The sequence below is a fragment of the Hemicordylus capensis genome, chromosome 12 (genome assembly GCF_027244095.1).
Source record: "Hemicordylus capensis ecotype Gifberg chromosome 12, rHemCap1.1.pri, whole genome shotgun sequence".
NCBI lineage: Eukaryota > Metazoa > Chordata > Lepidosauria > Squamata > Cordylidae > Hemicordylus > Hemicordylus capensis.
The window spans coordinates 22,538,473-22,560,452 of NC_069668.1; the positions used below are offsets into that span (position 1 = coordinate 22,538,473).

At 47.3% G+C, this 21,980-nt stretch overlaps 1 protein-coding gene across 5 annotated transcripts in view; it reads right to left on the reverse strand.

Moving 5' to 3' along the window:
* Nucleotides 1-21,980, reverse strand: part of LOC128336082 (autism susceptibility gene 2 protein-like) — a 534,832-nt gene that overhangs the window by 501,795 nt on the left and 11,057 nt on the right. For all 5 annotated transcript variants that reach the window (XM_053275240.1, XM_053275238.1, XM_053275241.1 and 2 more), the window contains exon 2: nt 14,193-14,402. In XM_053275240.1, coding sequence (XP_053131215.1) covers nt 14,193-14,402 — 210 coding nt within the window. The remainder of the gene's footprint in view (nt 1-14,192; nt 14,403-21,980) is intronic.

Below are 21,980 nucleotides of genomic sequence, written 5' to 3' on the forward strand. Positions count from 1 at the left end.
GTGAGACCATTGATCTATCTTGCTCAGTATTGTCTCACAGACTGGCAGCGGCTTCTCCAAGGTTGTGGGCAGGAATCTCTCTCAGCCCGATCTTTGAGAAGCCAAAGAGGGAACTTACAGCATTCCATCCAAATGCAAACTACGGCAGATCCTGCTTAGCCAAGGGGACGATCCGTGCTTGACAGCATATGAGCAGATCCCCTCCCTCTCCATCTAGCAGCTCGTCCTTCCAAGGAACTGCCTGAAAATGAACCCGAATTCCCCGTTAAGTGGATTTCAAAGCCAGCCATAATTATATATTATATAGCTTAGATGCTAAAAGGAGCAAGGGAAGAAAGGAGCATTCTTGGGCTGATTCCCCCCCCCCCCCGATTCTTCTGAGCAGCTTGTCTAAAGCACTCCACTTGTCTTTCTCAAGCATCTTCTAGGGAGCAATTCACGGCTCCTGACATCAAGAGTGTCCTTGACCCAGCTTCTCCAGGCAATTCCGAACACACTTGCCATCAAACAGATCGTCTCTCCAGTCCACACTTCACAGCTCTGTGTTCCTCAAATCACGGAGCTGTTTATATATGACAGACATGGATCCTGCCAGGGTTGATCCTCGGATCCTGCTGTGTGCTCTCAAGGTCGCAGGCCGCAGTCTTTTCCGAGATGGGGGTGCGGGGCGGCAATAATGGATTGGGCCCCGTCTGAAATCTGGTTCGGTAGGCCTGTGTAAAATTGGAATGGTAAAATGGGGTGATGTCTGGTTTTACTTAAACTGGAGGGGTTCAGAGAGAGTCCGGACTCAAATCTGACCAGCCCAGTTCGGACTGTACTTTTCTGAACCCTGTCTCAAAAAATCAAAACTTTCAAGAGCTCCAAATGATGGCATAAGCCCACATTTCCCCCCTAGAGAGGGCAGATGTGATGGAGGGCATCTTCTGCCCTCTCGGCCCACTTGCCTGCCTGCCCGCCTGGGCATGAATCTATTTTTTTGTTATGTTTCAAAAGGTTTTCAACCTGTTTTTCACTGACAAGCAGCCACCAGAAGCCGATTTCCTGATTTCTCATACACTTCTCTAGAGTTACGTCATTTCCCCTTAGATTCTCTGGTGTTAACTAACTTTCCCTGTGGCTCTCTGGGGTGAGACAACTGTTCTTCCGGGATCACCATCAGTAAAGGTAAAGTGTGCCGTCAAGTCGATTTCTACTCCTGGAGCCCACAGAGCCCTGTGGTTTTCTTTGGTAGAATACAGGAGGGGTTTGCCATTGCCTCCTCCCACACAGGATGAGATTATGCCTTTCAGCACCTTCCTATATTGCTGCTGCTCGATAGAGGTGTTTCTCATAGTCTGCGAAACAGACCAGCGGGGATTCGAACCGGCAACCTTCTGCTTGTTAGTCAAGCATTTCCCCACTGCGCCACTTCAGTATCCATGGTTAATTTACAAATATTTTGCCATCTTTGTATGACTCTTATCCTAATACCAACCCCGACTCTGGCTTTCAGAAGGGTCCAAAGGAGCCCGGACCAACATTTGCAAGGTTGGAGAAGATTAGGTCTCCACAGAGGAGAGCTGGTCTTGTGGTAGCAAGCATCAACTGTCCCATTTGGTAAGCAGGGACCAGCCTGGTTTACACTTGAATGGGAGACACCAGGGAGGGAACTGGGAAGCTTCTGCATGCAAGCATGCAGAAGAGGAGAGCTGGACTAAGGGAGGAGAGCTGGTCTGGTTGTAGCAAGCATAACTTGTCCCCTTAGCTAAGCAGAGTCCGTCCTGGTTGAATATGAATGGGAGACTAGAAGTGTGAGCAGCACTGGAAGAGATTCCCCTCAGGGGATGGAGCCATTCTGGGAAGAGCAGAAGGTTTCAAGTTCCCTCCCTGGATTCTCCAAGATAGGGCTGAGAGAGATTCCTGCCTGCAACCTTGGAGGAGCCGCTGCCAGTCTGTGAAGACAATACTGAGCTAGATGGACCAATGGTCTGACTCAGTATATGGCAGTTTCCTATCTTCCTATGCTCTCTCCAGAGTGGCCCCATCCCCTAAGGGGAATATCTAATCATGCTCATATGTCGTCTCTCATTCAAATGCAAACCAGGGTGGATCCTGCTTGGCAGAGGGGATAATTCATGCTTGCTACCACAAGACCAGTTCTCCTCTCCGTATTTCTGGTCTGACTGAGTAGCTCCACAGAGATCTCCCTAGCAAATAGCGTTCTGCAGAATGGGCAGGTCACCCAACCTAATCCATGACCAAGGGAGAGAAGAGGACAAAGATGGCTGCCAACAGCTGCTGTCGAGGCTCCATACTGAAGGAGGCCGCTGTAATGAAATTACACTCTGCTGGGGCTGCATTTAAAAATAAGCCACAGATTTGCTTTGATTTACAAGAGGCTCTAAGGCAGGCAAGGGAGGAATGATTGTAGAGCATCTGGCAGACAGACAGCACATTCCTGCAGAAGGCAAACAGGACATCTCCCCTTTGCTAAGCAGAGTCTGCCCTGGCTGCATTTGAATGGGAGACTACATGTGTGTGCACTGTAGGAGATTCCCCTGAGGGGATGGAGCTGCTCTGGGAAGAGCATCCATAATCTTGCATGCAGGAGGCTCCAAGTTCCCTCCATGGCGGCATCTCCAAGAGAGGGCTGAGAGAGATTCCTGCCTGCAACCTTGGAGAAGCCGCTGCCAGTCTGGGTAGACAACAGTGAGCTAGATGGACCAAGGGTCTGACTCAGTATATAGCAGCTTCCTGTGTTCCTAAGAGCTCTGGAAAGGGATCCATAGTCTCCACCAGGGGTTTCCAACCTGATACTCTCAAGTTGTTAGTCTACAGTTTCCATAATCCCTAGCCACAGTGGCCAATAGCTGGGGATGTTAGGAGTTGTAGTCCAACAGTAGCCGGTTAGGAGCACAGGAAGCGGCCAGAGTCAGAGCGTTGGTCCATCTAGCTCAGTATTGTCTGCACTGACTGGCAGCAGCTTCTCCAAGGTTTCAGGAGATGCCAGGGAGGGAACCTGGACCCTAGGTGCTCTTCCCAGAGCAGCCCCATGATCCCCTGAGGGGAATCTCTCCCAGGGCTCACACTTCTAGTCTCCCATTCAGATGCAACCAGGGCAGACCCTGCTTAGCTAAGGGGACAAGTCATGCTGGCTCCCAAAAGACCAGCTCTCCTCTATAATTGTGAGACTACAGTTGTGAGACTGCCCAAGTTGTGCAGCTCTGGAATAGGGACTGGCCTTATTTCTGATGTGGAACATCACTCTTTTTTTAAAAATCCAGATTCTTTCTTGAGTTCTTCTAGATTTTTTTCTACAATCCATGGGAGCTCTTCCTACAGACACTGGTTCTTAGGAGGGTTCTCATCATAGTATAATCTAGCATACAATTCCAGTGCGGAACCCATTTAATATAATGCCATTCAATAAGCAATAATCCATAAAAGCAAGAGCTGTATTTTCTACACTTTGGCCGCATCAGTGGTGAAGAGGGTCCCTTCTCTGCCTTGGCTTCCAACAGTGAAAAGCTTTGGGTGGGAAAATAACATTAAGAAAGAAAAAGAGCTTTTCTGTGTTTTCGTCTGCAGAGGGGGCTAGAACCTAAGAAGATCCTCAGATGTGTTTCTCTCTGCTGAGAAAGGGCATCAGTACCTTTAGAGGACCAGCAATATTCACAGCGAGACTGATGAAAGTATGGAGCCCCCAGAAAGAGGGTGGTTTGTTATTTCAGAGGGAACAGATCATGGTCTGTGTGTCCACGCACCCATAAAGACACACACTCACACCAACTCTAAAATGTGAACTGCAGTTCTTTGCAATGAAATCTAGATTCCAGGGATAGAGACAGAGGAAGCGGCCATATACTGAGTCAGACCATTGGTCCATCGAGCTCAGTATTGTCTACCCAGACTGGCAGCGGCTTCTCCAAGGTTGCAGGCATGAATCTCTCTCAGCCCTATCTCGCAGATGCCAGGGAGGGAACTTGGGTCTTTCTTGCTCTTCCCAGAGCGGCCCCATCCCCTAAGGGGAAGATCATACAGAGCTCACACACATAGTCTCCCATCCAAATGCAAACCAGGGAAGACCCTGCTTAGCAAATGGGACAATTCGGGCTTGGTACCACAAGACCAGCTCTCCTCCCAAAGACCCCAATGTATGACATCATGCAGTACAGGTGAGGGGCCACCAGCAGGAGCGTGTCCCATGAGGGATAGGTTTCTCAGGAGGAAAATTATCGAAAATAAATAGACTTGCAATAAAATATAGCTGTCTATCAATACAAGGAGGAGAAGAATCAATACAAGGAGGAGGAGAACCCCTGCTAACTGGGCAAAGAGGCACCTTTTAATGTGGTGATTCTCTTTATTTAGCAGGGGGAGAGTACCTGGCCCTATCCACCCCCAGCACAGGACTTCCAGTGACTGTTGCTGGTGTGTGTCTTACGTTTCTTTTTAGAATGGGACAGGGGTCCATCTTATTTGTTTGTTATCTCTCTTTGTAAACCACCCTGAGCCATTTTTGGAAGGGCGGTATAGAAATCGAATTCATCATCATCATCATCATCATCATCATCATCATCATCATCATCATTTTTCTATGATAGCCCCACCTATGCAGTTAGTCCCTGATGCCTATGAATAGCTGTCAGTCCTTCTAATATGTGCCTTGACCTTGAACCGCGGGATATTTTATTTTTGCAGAAGAAATGCTCCGGGGGCAAAAGGGAGAGAAAGATACTCAGTGCAGAGAGAATCTATTATTGCCGTATGTCTCTACCAAACACAGGGATCCGGGTCACGGCAGTTTAGATTTTCTATGACCCTTTTCCTGCGAGAGCAGACAGGCTATGGAAACGGAAGACCTCTCTAACTGCAGTGCATCCAGCCAGTAAACAGACGGGACAAGAAGCCGACAGAACATCGATTCCAGGTGGCCCCAAAAGACACAGACCTTCTAAATGGACCTTCCAAAACATCGTTTCTAGAGCTGTACTGAGAGGTCATTGTGACTCAGTTGCCCTAATGAGAACAGTGTGGTGGCATCAGGGCCTTGCAGGCAGTTACTTGGAAGGACCAGGAAGCAAAGGTGTTGTACCGGTCATGCAGAAGTCAAGATCAGGAACAGAAGAGAGGGTCAAGGGACCAATGTTCCCTCTCACAGGGATTCCCCGATGTTGTTGACTACAACTCCCACAATTCCCAAGCAAGAGCCATTGCAGCTGGGGATTCTGGGAGTTTTAGTCAACAATATCTGGGAATCCCTGTGAGAGGGAACACTGCTCCAGAGAGTCCCAAGCAAGCTCTCCTCATCTCATTTCAGCAGCGCTTGCTGCCTGACAGCATTTATTTCCCTTCCTCTCCCTCGCTAGAGGGAGAGGAAGGGAAATAAACGCTGTCAGGCAGCAAGCGCTGCCTGGAAAGCAGAGGGGGAGGACTGGGGCGGGCCTTCAGGCAATCAGGCCACGCCCCATTGGTGCGCAATGTCACACGCAATGGGGGCTCCAGCGGCCCTTTTCATTAGCAGCCCAGATTCTCTGAACCCATTCACTCAATGATGGCTCTGCCCCTGGGTTATTGGTGCAAAAGGCTGATGCCATCTGGCAATGGATCTCCAACAGTGTTAATGTCAGCCTGGGCAGCGTCCCATCACCCACTGAGTGGGCAAGGCGGAGGCTAACGTCAGCCTTGTTGAGGGGGTTAACGTCAGCCTTGTCCTCATCCTAGGCAATCCAGTCCTGAGGCTGGCTCCTCACCGGGCGACTACAGTATATATACTTCCTGGGAATATATCATTTTTAGAAGTGGTGATTCTCTTCTATTTAGCAGGGGGAGAGCAACTGGCCCTATCCAGCCCCAGCACGGCATCCCTCCAGTAGCTGTTGCTGGGGTCTCTTCTGTTTCTTTTTTTATGATTGTGAACCCTTTGGGGACAGGAAGCCATCTTGCTTGCTTACTTATTTGTTGGTTTGTTTATTATTTCTTTATGTAAACCTCTTTGGAAACTTTTGTTGAAAAGTGGTATATACATATTTGTTGTAGTGTTGTAGTAGTAGTGGATTTCCCCCTTTTAAAAAACTGCATTCAGAACGATTCACATTCTGTTTTGGGCTATTGGCCATAATAAACTAATATACTTAACTGGACTTATAATAAGCTTCTAAAATAAACTTAAGTTTATTAAGTATAGTTTATTAAGTATATTAATAAACTAATATACTTAACTGAGTATATTCTAAACTGCATTCAGCCATTGGGAAAACCAAATTGAGGACTGGGAACAACTGAGAAACTGAAAAGATGTGGAAGAAGGGGTGGTGGATGGTGCAAAAACAGGGCTGTCAGTTGGAAGGAGAGTGCTCTGAATACCCACAGTTACAGATCGAGGAATGCCAGGCAGGTGCTCACAGGAACTCATGCAGACCTCCCATCTATCTGCATTTGCTAACCTTAGCAATGTCATGAGGATTCTGACACAGTTACATCGGAGTATATAGGAAACGGCCTTTGCAGATTCAAAACATTGGTCCATCTCGCTCAGTACTGTCTACTCGGACTAGCAGCCGCTCTCCAAGGTTTCAAGCAGGAGTCTCGCTCAGCCCTACCTGGAGATGCTGCCACAGAGACGTGCTGGGACGCAAAACAGATTCCTCCCTTAGTGCCTCCATTTCAACGCCTTATACCAATTCAGATATGATATCTCATAAGAGTAATCACAATAAATATAGTAAGAAAATTTAATATGAATAACTGCACTAACTAGAACATAGGAAGCTGCCTTCTACCAAGTCAGATCACTGGTCCATCTAGCTCAGTATTGTCTACACTGGCAGCGGCTTCTCCAAGGTTGCAGGCAGGAGTCTCTCTCAGCCCTCTTTTGGAGATGCTGCCAGGGAGGGAACCTGGAACCTTTTGCATGCAATCATGCAGGAGCTCTTCCCAGAGTGGCCACATCCCCTCAGGAGAATATCTTACAGTGCTCACTCATAGTCTCCCAATCAAATGCAAACCTGGGTAAATCCTGTTTAGCAAAGGTAGATATATAAATATACAACATCTATCACACAACATACATGAAAATGAACCATAAAAAGCTCCAAAATCAGCATACATAAAGTGAATCCATTAATAAATACTGGTGCATAACAACCACAACAGAGACCCGGAGGGCAGCTGTTTCAAAACCTCTTTCTCAAGTGAATCAGATGTCTATGACATCAACTGTTCCCAAAATGCTGTATTTCTTTATCAACAATGTCCTGATCAACTCAATACCGTAGGGCATCACAGACCTAAAATGTGCACAGGCCAACCGTCTGGCCCTGTTCGCGCCTGAAGTTCAACATACGTTCAGTCTGTGTACAGGACATTTGCAGGTCTATATGCAAGCACAGTTATTCACACATATTGTGCAATCATGTTCTGCATGAAATTCACATGGATCGATTCAAATTTGAATAGAATTCAATTCAATTCGGAAACACTGAACAGACATTGAACAGATTCGTTCAAATCGCTCAGTCCAGTTGAATTTGAATCAATTCATGCACATTTTGTGCACATTCCTAATGTTCAAGCATGTACAAGCGTGTTCTTCCAATATACATTTTGTCTTTGAAGGGGCCTATACTCAGGTTCACTTTTCAAACATTACTCACACAATACGAATATGAATATGACAAATATACACCTGTGTACAGACACCTGTACTCACACACACCCTGTAATGTCTGAGTAGGTGATTTCTCCTTCTTTGGAGCTTTTCAGACACGGGCTGGGTGACTATCTGTCAAGGATGCCATAGAAGATTCCTGCACTGAGCAGAGGGCTGGATTCGATGACTGACTAGGAATGAGGAATGGAAAGAAGCACCCAGCTGGTGCTGGAATGAATAGTAGAAGAGGGGCTGTGCAATTCTTCTTCCTGACAGTGGCCACATCCCCTGCATATGACATCATATGCAGGGGATCTGGCTAGCGCATGCACAACAACAATACCGGGATGGGGGCTGCCATCAGGAGTTTGTTCTGTGGCTACCAGCGAACTCCCTATTAGAAATGTGCACAAAACCAATGTTTCGATTTGTTTCGGATTTGAATTGAATTCTAAAAATTGTTTCAAATTCAATTCAAATTGCCCTTTAAAAGGGCAATTTTTGGTGGTTCTGTTTGAATTTGAATCACTCGAATCACCCAGGTTCAAGCTGAACCGATTCAAGTTCGAATCGATTTACACATCCCTATTCCCTATGCCCTTCCTCAGCAAGAGTGCATCATTCAATAAAAGGAAGGGCAGCCATGTGTGTGAAGAGCCCTCGAGTTAAACCAGAATTCACAAGGAGCAGAATTTGGAGCAGAGTAACCCCCCTGGAAAAAATAAAGATGCAGAAGAATGGAGGCCCACTCCTCCCGTCACCCAATTCACCATTTGCCTAACAGCCATGCTTTCCCTGAAGTCGGCTGTTCAAACAGAGCAAGCGGCAGGATTGCTGAGCAGCAAATATGAAGGCAGGGATGTGTATTGTGTTGTACAGCATGGCAGGAGAGGATGAACAAGAAGCCAGCAAGATTGCCTGCAACTGACTGCTTCTAAAGTGCTGACTCCCTGCTATTCAAAGTTTCTCCAAAGGTCAGGAGCTAAAGATATGGTTTATGCTCAAAAGGCAGAGGCAAAGTAAGTCAGGCAAAGTAAGTCAGGCGGGTAACAATGATCGGGCATGGGGAGTCAGTTGTCTGGGGGCCCCACTGCCTGGAGGGGCCCCCCAGAGGCACCTCACGTGACTCCCCATTGCCCCCTGCCCAGCCCCAAGGCCCCTCAGCCACTTGCCCTCTTCGCCGTCTCTCCTGCTTGTTCTGCTGGCCCGCAATCGAAGCAGCAGGCAAGCTGCAAAGAGCTCCTTTTCTCCCACCTCTCAGCTGATCGGCGGGTGGGCGGGGCTTCCACGGAGGCCTCCGTGTAGGCCGCAGTGAAGCCTGAACTCGAGTAGGGCCCAAGCAAGCCAGGAAGGAGGAGGCAGCCAGAGTGTTCTCTGCAGCAGAAGACCCCTTGCTGCCCTGCTTAACCCAGACCAGCATTTGCCAGGTAGAGTGTGAACTCCTTTTTGTGGTTACCTTTCCCGCCCCCCACCCTGGATATATAGGGATCTGCTTGCCATAGGGCTTGGATATGGGGGGGGGGGAGACCGAGAAGTCTCTGAATATTTATTTTAAAACAGCTTGGAAAATTTGCTGGCTTAAAAAAAAACTATCTAAAAAGTCCTATAAAACTATCTAAAAAGTCCTATAAAAGTCCTAAAAACTATCTAAAAAGTCCTAAAAAGTCCTATAAAAGTCCTATAAAGTCCTTGTTTCATGGCAGAAAATTACAAAAACTTCTGGAAGAAACAGTATTATATTTATTTTATTCATTCATTCATTCATTTATAAATGCACTTATGTTCAAGTTGTTTTGCAACCCAGAAGGTCTGAGTGAGAACTGTGAAGCATGTGTTATGATTTTATTTTATTTTATTTTTCTTGTGTGTGAACTGCTCCCCAATAGCTTGCAGGGACTGCAGGGTAAATCTGGCCAACATGTGAATGCAGCACCTCCATTCCAGAGGAGATGTGTGTTAAAGGGCTTTAAAAGCCTCCTGTGAAAAACCTCCTGGAATCAACTGAATTTGTTCAGAATTCTGAGAAAACAAACATAGGCTCACCCTGCATGGTTGAAAGTTTCCTTTGCTAATCTGCAGCGAGGGGGCCATTTTAATCATTCATTTTTCTAGTGTGTTCTAGGCATTAAAAGTAAAACAAATGTATAGTACTCAATGTATATCACTATATATTGTGACGTGTGCTTGTGTGTATTCAGTGAAATGTATTTGCAGGCAGCATACTTATTTTGGAATATCAGACTTAAATCCTTGGGGGCCTGGGGTGTGCGGAGGCCCTGGACTTTGAGTGGGGGGGGCCCTTTTTAAAATCTCATCTCTGGGCCCACTCCAACCTTGCTACGCCCCTGAAGTAAGTAATTGAATAACGTCAGGAAGCAGGAAAATGCCACCATTTTCTTAATGGCTACAAGGCTGAGGTTTATGGTTTTCAAATTAAATTCTAGGAGATGCTGCAGTTGAGGTCTGTGTTTTCCCTTTCCGCCCCGGAAAGAAAACAACTCTACTACATTTGACAAGCAGTGAGGCAGGCCCTGCTTAAAAAAGGGGACCATCCAGGCTTGCTACTACAAGACTTGGGCCCAGGGTATTTAGGAGAGCACCTTCTATGCCATGAACGCTGTCGCCTATTAAGACCATCTGGAGAGGTCTGATTACAGTTGCCACCAGCATATTTTGTGGCGACTCAGGACTGGTCCTTCTCTGTGGCTGCCCTGGGCTTTGGAATATGCTCTCTGAGAGAGAGAGAGAGAGAGAGAGAGAGAGAGCGAGAGAGCGAGAGAGAGAGAGCGACCAGCTCTCGGGATCAACTATTTCAGAGAGCATTTCATAAACGGATACTATAAGGCAAAAGATCAGGTTCCAGAGATGCAACCTGAAACCAGCTTAGTTTTGGATGCTTCTGAAATCCACCCTCATTTCTCACCAGATTTTGGAATCTCAAATTACACATTTCTGTTTACATAAGAGGATCCGGCCAATGAGCTCTTCCCATGTTAGATGATGACTCCATTCCATTCCAGAGGAGTTCTTTTATGAGCAGCTCTAAAACAGTGCGCAGCCTGCTGGCTTTGCTTTTATGGCTTGAGGAAATAGCATCTCCATCGGTACCTCTGATGTTCCACTAAGTGCGTACCGGCCATAATTATACCAATGTGTATTATTATTCTAAAGCAAGATGTTTGAAGGAGGCCATCTGCAATATTTATGGCACACGGATGCCCAGGTTCATTTCCATTACTGCCAGGGCCAAGTTTTAAAGGTGGGAAATAATCATCTTTTCATCAGTCAAAAGAGCCTCCTCATCCTAAGAGCAAACCAGTTTGCAATGCCTACTTCAAAAGCTTTCATCGCCACCATCTGTTGGTGCTGGGTTAAATAAATTAATATATCCTTAGGAACTGTTTCACCTCGTTTTCTAACAGAACGTTTGGCAGCCTCTGTTTCCTAGGGCTGTGCATTGGTGGACTGGGAAATGACCAGTAGGAGCTTTCCACAGTTTCAGGCAGGAGTCTCTCACAGCCGTACCTGGAGATGCTGCCAGAGAGGGAACCTGGGATCTCCTGAATGCAAAGCAGATGCTCTTCCACTGAGCTATGGCCCCATCACCCAATGGGAATATCTTACAGTGCCCACATGTAGTCACCCATCCAAATGCAAACCAGGGCAAACCCTACTTAGCAAAAAGAACAATTCAGGCTCACTGCCACATGACCAGCTTTCCTCCCGTAGAGAAGGGTAAGAGGATTATTCAGGGGGTATAATCTTCATTCAGTATTTTAGGTGAACAAGTTATCAGGACTCATATTTCTGGGTCAGGAAATACCAGTTCTGGAGACATCAGTAGATTCCAGCTCAGTGCGTGTTCCGCTCCGTATCACAGGAAGCACAGATGCAAAGCTATATACATCTAGAATTTGGAAGGCATCCCCTGGTAGGTTTCTTCACCAGATCTTGTGGTAGCAAGCATGAATTGTCCCCTTTGCTAAGCAGTGTCCACTCTGGTTTGCATTTGAATGGGAGACTACACACGAGCACTGTAAGCTATTCCCCTGAGGAGATGGGGCCACTCTGGGAAGAGCAAGAAGGTTCTAACTTCCCTCCCTGGCAGCATCTCCAAGATAGGGCTGTAAGAGATCCCTGCCTGCAGCCTTGGAAAAGCCGCTCCCAGTCTGTATAGGGAATGACTGCAATTGCACCTAACACGAAACCGGAGGTCCTTTCACCTATGGTTTTCGAAGTTGTACATCAGAATGCAGGGAACAAAATGGTCAAAACATTTTGGTGGGGCGGGACAAAAAATGGACCTGCTGTTTCCCTCCCCCAAACGTGCAATGAATGTACTAGCCCGCACAGCCAGTCCTCCCTCCTCTCTGCAGTCAGCGAGACTGCAAAGAGCTCACTCTCCATTTGGTGTGAATGTGGATGGGAGAGCAGGGAGGGGGGCACAGAACCACATACACAGAGGCCCAAACTGGCACGTCAGCCCTGGACACTTAGGGGGAGGCCAGCAGGGGTCAGAGGAGCCACCGTCCCGCCCCCACAGCTGTGATTAACATTTTTAAACATGTAGTACGTGCTTCAAACCTGGTCTGAACCCATCTGAATTCGAACCGAGCTGGGGACCCGGTTCTAGGGGCTCAATACCGAACTGGGGAAAGTGGTTTTGTGCATACCCCTAGGCCATTTGCCGTGCAGTTGCTCAGTAATTTTCCACTCAAAGGCAAAGAGCATGTTCTTTCACTTGCTGCACTTGATGCAGGAATACTCATGCCAATCACCATAATGTGTGGAGTTCATGGAAGGCAAGCTTGTATTTATTTAAAGAATAGCAGTGGCAGCAAACTGTCAGTATTCAACGTCTGCTCCCCTTCATAGTGTTTTGGTGAGAGTCAGGGTTCCAGTATGATAGATGGGAGAGTGGGAGTGGGCGGGGGGGGGGGGGACTGCGAACCCTGGGTATGCCTTGCATTTATTCTAATTAGAACAATGTTTAATTTCTACCTCTGGGAATGACATTACATCATGATGTTGTTGGTGTTAGTGGTAGTGGGCATTTCACCTTCCCTGGAATGCCCCTGAGAATAACATTACAGGATGAATAGAATTATTCCCAAGGCATTCTGGTTACCAAAACCAGTAGCCAATGGGGCAATAACCACTGAGGGGACAGTCACCATTGTTATCACCACTGCGAAATGGCAGGTGGTGGCAGAAGAAGGGGAGGGGAGGTAAAAAGGTAGGCATGGCCACCCCTTTCAGTCCCAATGACCCCAAAAACTCAGCTGCAAAGTTCTCCAAGGGGAAGCTTCTGGGCCTGCCCTCGTCACCCTCTGCTCAACGTCCAGAAAGAATTCAAAATTTCAGCATATCCGCAACAGATTTGGCACATGCACAAACACACCCACAAGCACGCCATCTTCGAGAAAGTCAAACCCAAACCCTGCTTCCCTTACAAAGATAAGCTTCATTATTATCTTAAGACAAAAACAAAAAAGCCCACTGAAACACTGTAGGAAGTACCAGTCCAATGTTTATTTTTGATTTGGAGGAGCAGGAGGAAGAAGAAGAAGAAGAAGAAGAAGAAGAAGAAGAAGAAGAAGAAGAAGAAGAAAGGAGGAGCAAGAGGAAAAGCAGGAGGAGGAGAAAGGAGGAGGAGGGGAGGAGGAGAAAGGGGGAGGAGGGGAGGAGGAGGAGCAGAGGAGGAGCAGGAGGAGGGGGAGAAGAGCAGGAGGGAGAGGAAGTGGAGCAGCAGCAGGTGGGGGAAGGATAAGAAGAGGAGGAGCAGAAGGAGAAGGGGGGGAGTAATTTATGTATTTAATATAATCCTTGGAAACAATAATTTCTGCTATTGAGAGATTCCAGCATGTGGCTCACAAGCTAAAAGCATCCAGATAAAATCCATCAGCATCTCAGACCCAAATGCCACTTCTGCCATGGTGATCACACTGTGGCAATTGTCTGGCTTCTCTGACTGAGTCAATCCTGATCTCACCAGTTCCATTTTCAAAATGGTTCAGAGTCCCAAGGAGATAATGAGATCATTCACACAATAAAAAAAACTATGTTCTACTCGGGTTTGGGAGCTGTGTGCCCCCGAACACAGTTTTCAGTTGTGTGAAACCAAGGTAGGAGTTGGGTAGAAGTGTTGGTGTGGAAGCCAGGTAGGAGGAAAAGCTACCCAGGTTCTCCTCCTACCTTGCTTCCACACAATCACTTCTACCCAGGTTTTCCTCCCACCTTGCTTCCACACAACTGAAAATTGGGAGCACACACAGCTCCCAAACCCGGGCAGAACACAGTTTTTGATTGTGTGAATGACCTCAACATTTCAGAAGAGTAGTCACAGAAATCCCTAACGCAGCCACAAAATTCCCTTCCTGCTCTGGGTAACTTATCAAGATACAATCCCTGACAGACCAGCCACAGAAGGGTGTTGGCAATATAGCAGCCCGAAGGGAAATCAGTTCAGTTTTCCAAAGACAGCGCCTTCAAATCAATGATCACCCAGTGGGGAAATGCAAAACGTCCCTCTACCATTTCAACAGGTGTGGTCTCCTACCTGTTGGAGCCCAGTCAGGAACTTTTTTCTTTTCCTGAAGTGATGGCACAGGTTATGGTCGTTCTCCCGGTCCAAACCGTAGTGGTGATGGTGCAATCTGTTCTTTTTGGGACAGAACGCCAGCCCATTGCCAAGGACTTGCCGTCTCTTCTTCATCAAGGGATTCTGAGGCTTCTCTACCAGGTCATGAGGCTTAACCATTCCATCTTTCTGTATAAAGGAGGAAGGAAGTGAAGATTTTAGAAGCCTGGAAAAGGACGGGCCACAAGTCCAGAGGGCCACAAGTCCAGTCTGAAGCAAAGAGCTTCAGCTCAAGGATACAGTCATGCTAATGTTATAATGCACTTATAAAATCTATGGTGCGGCCACATTTGGAGTACTGCGTACAGTTCTGGTCACTGTATCTTAAGACAGACATTGTAGAACTGGAGAAGGTGCAGAAGAGGGCAACCAAGATGTTCAGGGGTCTAGAGCACCGTCTTTATCGTAGAATCCAGCAAAAACAATTGTGGTATGCAGGGACAAGCAGTGGAGTAGAATTGGAATTATTAATAGTTTAATGGAATATTATGTGCAGAGAGTCAAGTGCAGGCTGCTTTTCCGTGCTCTTGCTGCTGGCTGTTTTGTTAGCCCCGCCTTTACTTCAAGTCTGGAATACAAGTAACTAAAGCCCCATTCAAAAGCTGGCCAGGATTAATGAATGGATTAACCCAAAACACCACACTTATGAGGCAAGGCTACGGCATCTGAGGCGTTTTAGTCTGGAAAAGGGGCGACTACAGGGAGACATGATAGAGGTGTATAAAATCATGCATGGTGTAGAGAGAGGGGACAGAGAGAAATGTTTCTCTCTCACACACAACACTAGTTCCAGGGGTCATCCCATGAAACTGATTGCCAAGAAGTTTAGGACTGACAAAAGGAAGTATTTTTTCACACAGTCACGGCCCCATTCCCAACTGCTTCAGGACGCCACATCTTTCAAACCACACACACACACCCCACATTAACAACCTTCTGGCTCTCTCTGTTTGCCTTTTGTTCCACTGTAGCTACCTCCCCATCTCCCTTCCTGAGCCTTCTCCTTTGAAAACAATGCCGCCCAGCAGTATCACTCTCTGCATACCACAGGCAAAGTGATCCATCAGGTGGCCAGACTTGGGGATGACAAGCAGAGATGGAAACACAACAAGAAAGGTTGCCTGCTGTCTGTCAGCGATTAGGTCGGACAAAAGAACTGGGGGGGGGGTTCTTGAGCAATGTGATTACTCTGGCCCTCTTAAATACAGAAGCTATTGGTTAGCTTGACACCGGAAGACCCAGGAGGATTCTTCTGGGGAGCGGTTGATAGAGCCACCTCTCTGACTCATCCCGGAAGCAGTTGCTGCTCTTGAGAGGTTGCATGAACAACTGCAGTGCTCCCTAAATGAAGCCACCCGGAAGCTGCCTTCTACTGCGTCAGACCATGCTCAGGATCGTCTACCCAGGCTGGCAGCGGCTTCTCCAAGGTTGCAGGCAGGAGTTGCTCTCAGCCCGATCTGGAGATGCTGCCAGAGATTGAACATAGGCAGCTGCCATACTGAGTCAGGCCACTGGTCCACCTAGCTCAGGATTGTCTACCCAGACTGGCAGCGGTTTCTCCAAAGTTGCAGGAAGTATTTCCCCCCAGCCCTATCTGGAGATGCCAGGGAGGGGACTTGGGATGTTCTGCATGCAATCAGGAAGGTGCTCTTCTCAGAGTGGCCACATACCTGAAGGGGAATATCTTGCAGTGCTCACGCATCTCCCACTCAAATGCAAACCAGGGCAGGCCCTGCTTAACAAAGGGGACAATTCATGCTTGTGACCACAAGACCAGCTCTCCTCTCTTCAGACCTCTGTGTCTGCTTGGAGTGGGGCTCCAGATATTCTGCCCCGTGTGCACCCCCTTTGCTTTTTTGGAAATAGGGGTAAGCTGGAGGGTTAAGGAAGGTTTTGCTGGCCCGTGTGAACCACTGGGAGCTCCTGGCGGCAGCACAGCCAACCCACTTAGGGACCCCGCCACTTAGCCCAGGTTCTGGGCACCAGGGCACCCCTAAACTGGACTTAGTGCTTGTGTGTCAGCGCTGCACTGATCTGCACGGCAGCTACACACAAGTAGCCACCTGAGTAGTGCCAGGAGGATCCCTATAATGCACCACACTCTGACATGGTGCATTGTAGGTGTTCGAGGGGCTGGGAAGATAGGAACACAGGAAGCTGCCATATACTGAGTCAGACCTTTGGTCCATGTAGCTCAGGATTGTCTACACAGACTGGCAGCAGCTTCTCCAAGGTTCCAGGCAGAGGCTCTCTCAGCCCTATCTGGAGATGCTGCCAGGGAGGGAACTTGGGATCTCGATGCTCTTCCCAGAGCAGCTCCATCCCCGGAGGGGAATATCTTACGGTACTCATATAGGAACATAGGAAGCTGCCATATACTGAGTCAGACCACTGGTCTATCCAGCTCAGGATTGTGTGCACAGACTGGCAGCAGCTTCTCCAAGGTTGAAGGCAAGAATTTCTCCCAGCCCTATCTTGGAGATGCTGCCAGGGAAGGAACCTGGAACCTAGATGCTCTTCCCAGAATGACTCCATCTCCTAAGGGGAATCTCTTCCAGTGCTCACACATGGAATCTCCCATTAATATGCAACCAGGGCAGACCCTGCTTAGTTAAAGGGACAAGTCATGCTTGCTACCACAAGGCCAGCTCTCCTACTGAATGCATCCTAGTAGCCGGCAATTGTCTGGGCAGGTGATCTGTCTGCCCAGGAAGGAGCCCTCAGTTGTCTGCTGGAGAGGTGAGTATTTTAAGGCTCTCCCCCCCACCCCCTGCAGATCGGAGCACGTTCTCATTAATTGTGAGAAAGGGCCTGCTGCCTGCCACCAAGCCATGGCCCCATCGCTGATGTGGTCCAAGATAATTTTGCAGCTCACCCATCGGCCCTAGTGAGTCACATATCATCATCTCAGGTACAGAGGCAAATGTTTTCAGTTGTGAACGGTGCCTCTCCCCTTCTTCATCCAATCAGATTGGCCATCAGCATCAGCCTCCCCCAACAGCAACATTTATAACTCACGATGCAGCCATTCCAAAAAAAGATCAATAGGGAGATGATTACAGAGTGGCCAGAGGATTGAACAGTATATCTATCCCCAAACCAGACGGAATTAAATGCTCTCTGATAAGCCAGAAGACATGCTATCAATACCCTTAATTCATAATCTATGCTTTTGGTGTTTATTTAACCAAGTTGGAAGGCAAAGGGGTGAGGGTAAGAGGGCTCTAGAGGTGTGCATGGAACCAACTGGCCCAGTTCAGTTCGAGTCCAGACACTGTGGCGAGTTCCCCGCATTCAGATGTAACATCCACGGAACCGCAGGCCTATTCAACTGAGGCTCCGCATTACGTGTGAATGCGGCCAATATGTTATATATATACGTCTACATATATATCTGAAGAGGATTACTTTCTCTTATTTATCAGGAAGGTAACATCCACAATGCGTGCAAACGCTAGTCAGATCCCGCCCGCCCCCCCGCCCCGCTTTCCCAGTCCTTAGCAGTCTTTTATACATGGTCAGCCATCCAGACTTTGTGATAAAATATCTAGTAATCCCCTCCCAGAGGCATCCGTTGAAATCTTATTTCTTTGAGAGTCCTAGAAATGACAGCCCGAGAATGAAATCTCTGGAAATGCCACTTTGCCAATGAAGCAATTCGGTGCATTTGAACACTCTCCGCCAAACACAGCTCTCGTCTTACTTTTTATGTCTAAAATTTAAAGAGAGATTCCCTCAGGAATCTACCCACCATAAAGATGTTGAGAGGCTCCTTCCGTGAGGAATGAATCCACTGCACTTCCTCAACTCCAGAGCAACAGAGGAAGCTGCCATATACCAAGTCAGACCATTGGCCCATCTAGCTCAGTATGGTCTACGCCAGGCCTGCTCAACTTGGGGCCCCCAGCTGTTTTTGGACTCCAACTCCCATAATCCCCAGTCACAGAGGACAAGAGCCAGGGATTATGGGAATTGTAGGCTAATGTCTGCAAGAGGGCAGGAGTTGGGTAGCCTTGGTTTACACCAGGGGTGGGGAACCTTGGCCTTCCAGCTGTTTTTGAACTCCAACTCCCACCATCCCCAGCCACAGGCTGGGGATGATGGGAGTTGTAGTTCAACAACAGCTGGAGGGCCAAGGTTCCCCACCCCTGGTCTACACGGAGCTATGGCCCTATCCCCTAAGGGGCATTTCTTACGGCCAGAACCTGAGGGGTATACTCATGGGTCAAATGGGCCATAACCCAAAATTTGGCTTTTAAAAAGCCAATCTGGCAACCTGCCAGACACTGCTCACATGAAGCAGCTGCTACTCTTAAGAGGTTCCATGAACTACTGCAGTGCTCCCTAAATGAAGGCACTTGGCATAGGAACCAGGGATGTGCATCCAAGGGCAGCGAGGGGTTCCCTTAAGAGGCGGCGGGCAGGTCCGACCTGCCCTTACTCCAAGCCCCCACCAGTCCGCCGTGGTGCTATTGCTATGGAAAGACCTCCGTGCAAGCGGCAGCTTGTGCCGCTTGCCCCTCTAAAATGCTGCGCTGTGGCAATGGAATGTGTTCCCAGCATCCCTTGCATGGTGGCGAGGGACATGTGAACCGATTCGAATCCGAATCGATTCAACTCGAATCTGGCCAATTCAAGTGATTCAAATCCACTCTTTCCATTGTAGCCCATGGAATCTCGTTATTGCAAACATCTGATATCCCAGGTGACCTCAGACGCACCCTGAGCTCCCTCTAGGTTTGTGATTCTGGGGCAACCCACAGTAGCCATTATTTCAGGGCCATGAGAGGGTGGGAGGAGAAGGAGAGATGTTTGTGTCTCCACAGCTCAATCCCAGCTCATCCACCCAAGACCATTCTGAACGCAAGCACTATTGCGAAGGTAACATTATGTTCTCTTAGTAGTAGATTAATGAATGTAATTATCTCCCATTGTGGAAACACAGGCTGCAAATCCTGTAATTTATAGGGTGCTATAAAATTCTAATGTGTTTTTATGTCCATAAGCTGCTTAACCATAATCTAATGTATTTGCGCCCAACCCTCTCCTAAGTGGTTCTCAGCTGTGCAGCAAGAATAAATTCTCCCAGCCCGGCAACTCACATTTTAATATAACTCAACTAGATAAAACAACCTTTCAGTTGGGTACTAGAAGGGAAACATATGCTGTAGAACAAGAATTGCCTTGAGGGATGTGGCAGGAGTTCAGTTATCTAGTTCATAGTACGAATTTGCCTAATCGTAATCCTTCAGTGTACTGTAAATCAAGCATCACTTCCACGTAACCTTGGAGAAGCCACTGCCAGTCTGTGTAGACAATCCTGAGCCAGATGGACCAAGGGTCAGACTCAGTATAAGGCAGATTCCTATATTCCAGTCAGAACAAAGCTGGAACAGGGCAGCATGGGCTCCAACAGACATTTCAAGGGGAGAAGAGCTGGTCCTGTGATAGCGAGCCAGAATTGTCCTCTTTGCTAAGCAGAGTCCACCCTGGTTTGCATTTGAATGGGAGATTACACATGAGAGAGGTAAAATATTCCCTTTAGAGGATGGGTCACTCTGGGATGAGCACCTGGATATTTGCATGCAGAAAGTTCCAGGTTCCCTCCCTGGCAGCATCTCCACATAGGGCTGGGAGAGACTTCGGCCTGTAACTTTGGAGAAGCTGCTGCCAGTCTGGGTAGACAACACTGAGCTAAATGGACCAAGGGTCAGACTCGGTAGAAGGCAGTTTCCTATGTTCCCAAAGAAGTTCTTGTCTGGCTCAGAACATTCAATGAGATTCTGAACATTATTTCAAAAGTGAGGGCGGAGAAGTATGATCCCTGAAGGAGAACCTTATGTTGAACATCTAAGCAAACCACCCACAAATTCAAAGCACCTTTTCCCCCATTTCATCTTATATTTTGTCTGTGTTCCAGGACATGAATCACAGCTCAGAGTTGACCAAAAATTCCCATGGGAGGTTTTTAAGAGTCTCTTTTTCAAACTAATTGATTTTAATTGTTTTGTTTTAATGTAAACCACCCTGGGCCATTTTGGGGAGGGCGGTATAGAAATAAATTAAATAAATAAAGGTCCAGTGCTCTTCTCCACATGTGACTATGGAGCTTTCTGGGATTTTTTAACTTAATTTTTTTTAAAAAATCACTCACTGGAGACATTTGCCCAACTCTGTCTCAGCTGTGATTTGGGTCCATGAGTTGAAAGCAACAAGGATTACCAGGGGTCATCCCATGAAATTGATTGCGAGGAAATTTAGGACCAACAAAAGGAAGTATTTTTCACACAGCAGCACCTAGTTAATATATGTGAAACTCTGTGTCACGGGATGTGGTGATGGCCACCAGCTTGGACAGCTTTAAAAGAGGCGTCGACAAATTCATGGAGGACAGGTCTATAAAGAGAAACGCCACTTTTAAAAGTTGCCTCTTTGCCCAGTTAGCAGGGAATACGGAGCTAGATGGACCAATGGTATGACTTGGTAGAAAGCAGCTGAGCTTCCTATGTTCCTATGAGGCTGAGCACAGCACAGCTTTTAAACTTGAAGGGAAAGCTTGAAGGATATAAATATGTGAAGACGACTGCCCTGATGAGAGGAGGAGAGAAGACTGGAATGAGAACCCCAGGTGAGAGCAGAGGATCCCCCTACCGCTGCAAGTTAAGCATCATCCCCCTACACACACACACACATACACACACACAGAGTGTAACACATGCAGTATTCTTAACACGTGGGTACTTGAGGCACAAACAGCAACTGAACTCACAAGAATGTAAGGATATGAAACAGGTGTTTTTTTTTTGTGTTTTTTTTTTGCAAATATGCATGAGCAGAAACATTTCAACCCTCAACTTAACATATTCGCATCCTGCAGATTCAGCCACCTGGCTCAGGTCACAGACACTTTCGGCACCCAGTGATGCAGCAACCACACCAGCCAGGTCAGATGAAAAAGGATTTGGGGGGACCCAGGGGGTGTGGGTGTGGAGGCCCTGGTCTTCTGCCCGGAAGTCCAGGGGTAAGAACGCCTCTGTTCACTGGTCAAGTATAGATTGCAATTTGAGGGGGAAACTCCTCATTGGAAATGGTGGCTAATGACAGTTGATAATACTGATTCTTTCCCTTTGCTTTCCATCTTTTCATTTTCCCCTTTGCCTACCATTATCTAATTACGTTCACTCACTGCTCAATTGATTTATTGGTTTTCTCCGCTGTCTGTTTCATTGCCTATAGATGGAACGGTTTCACAGGGTATGAATTGTTATGTTTGTTGACTGAATTCCATGTAGCTTTGGAAATCATTGACTTTACAATGATGTGCGCTGGACAGTTTGCTAAAAAGAGCTTTATTGCTGATTGGAATTGTTACCAATTAACCTCATAAAACTTAAAAAGACTTATTGTGTTTTCTAATACTGCTTTATAGGAACTTGATTCCTGATTGATGGCACTCTTTTGCTGTTATCAATTATTATTGTTTTGTATTCTTTTGAGTTTCTTCTTAGCTGCTTTGGGAAGGAAAAGCAGGCTATAATGAAAGAAAAAAGTACAGGACGATCACCTGTGGGGTGTGTAGAGAGGGGTGTGCAGTTTCCATACCTTATTTGCTGACCCCATAAGCTACTCACTTTGGAACACTATGTGGTGGGGGGAGGGGGGAGTGATTTGACTAAAATTGAGGGAGGTCACAGGGGCAGATTTTGT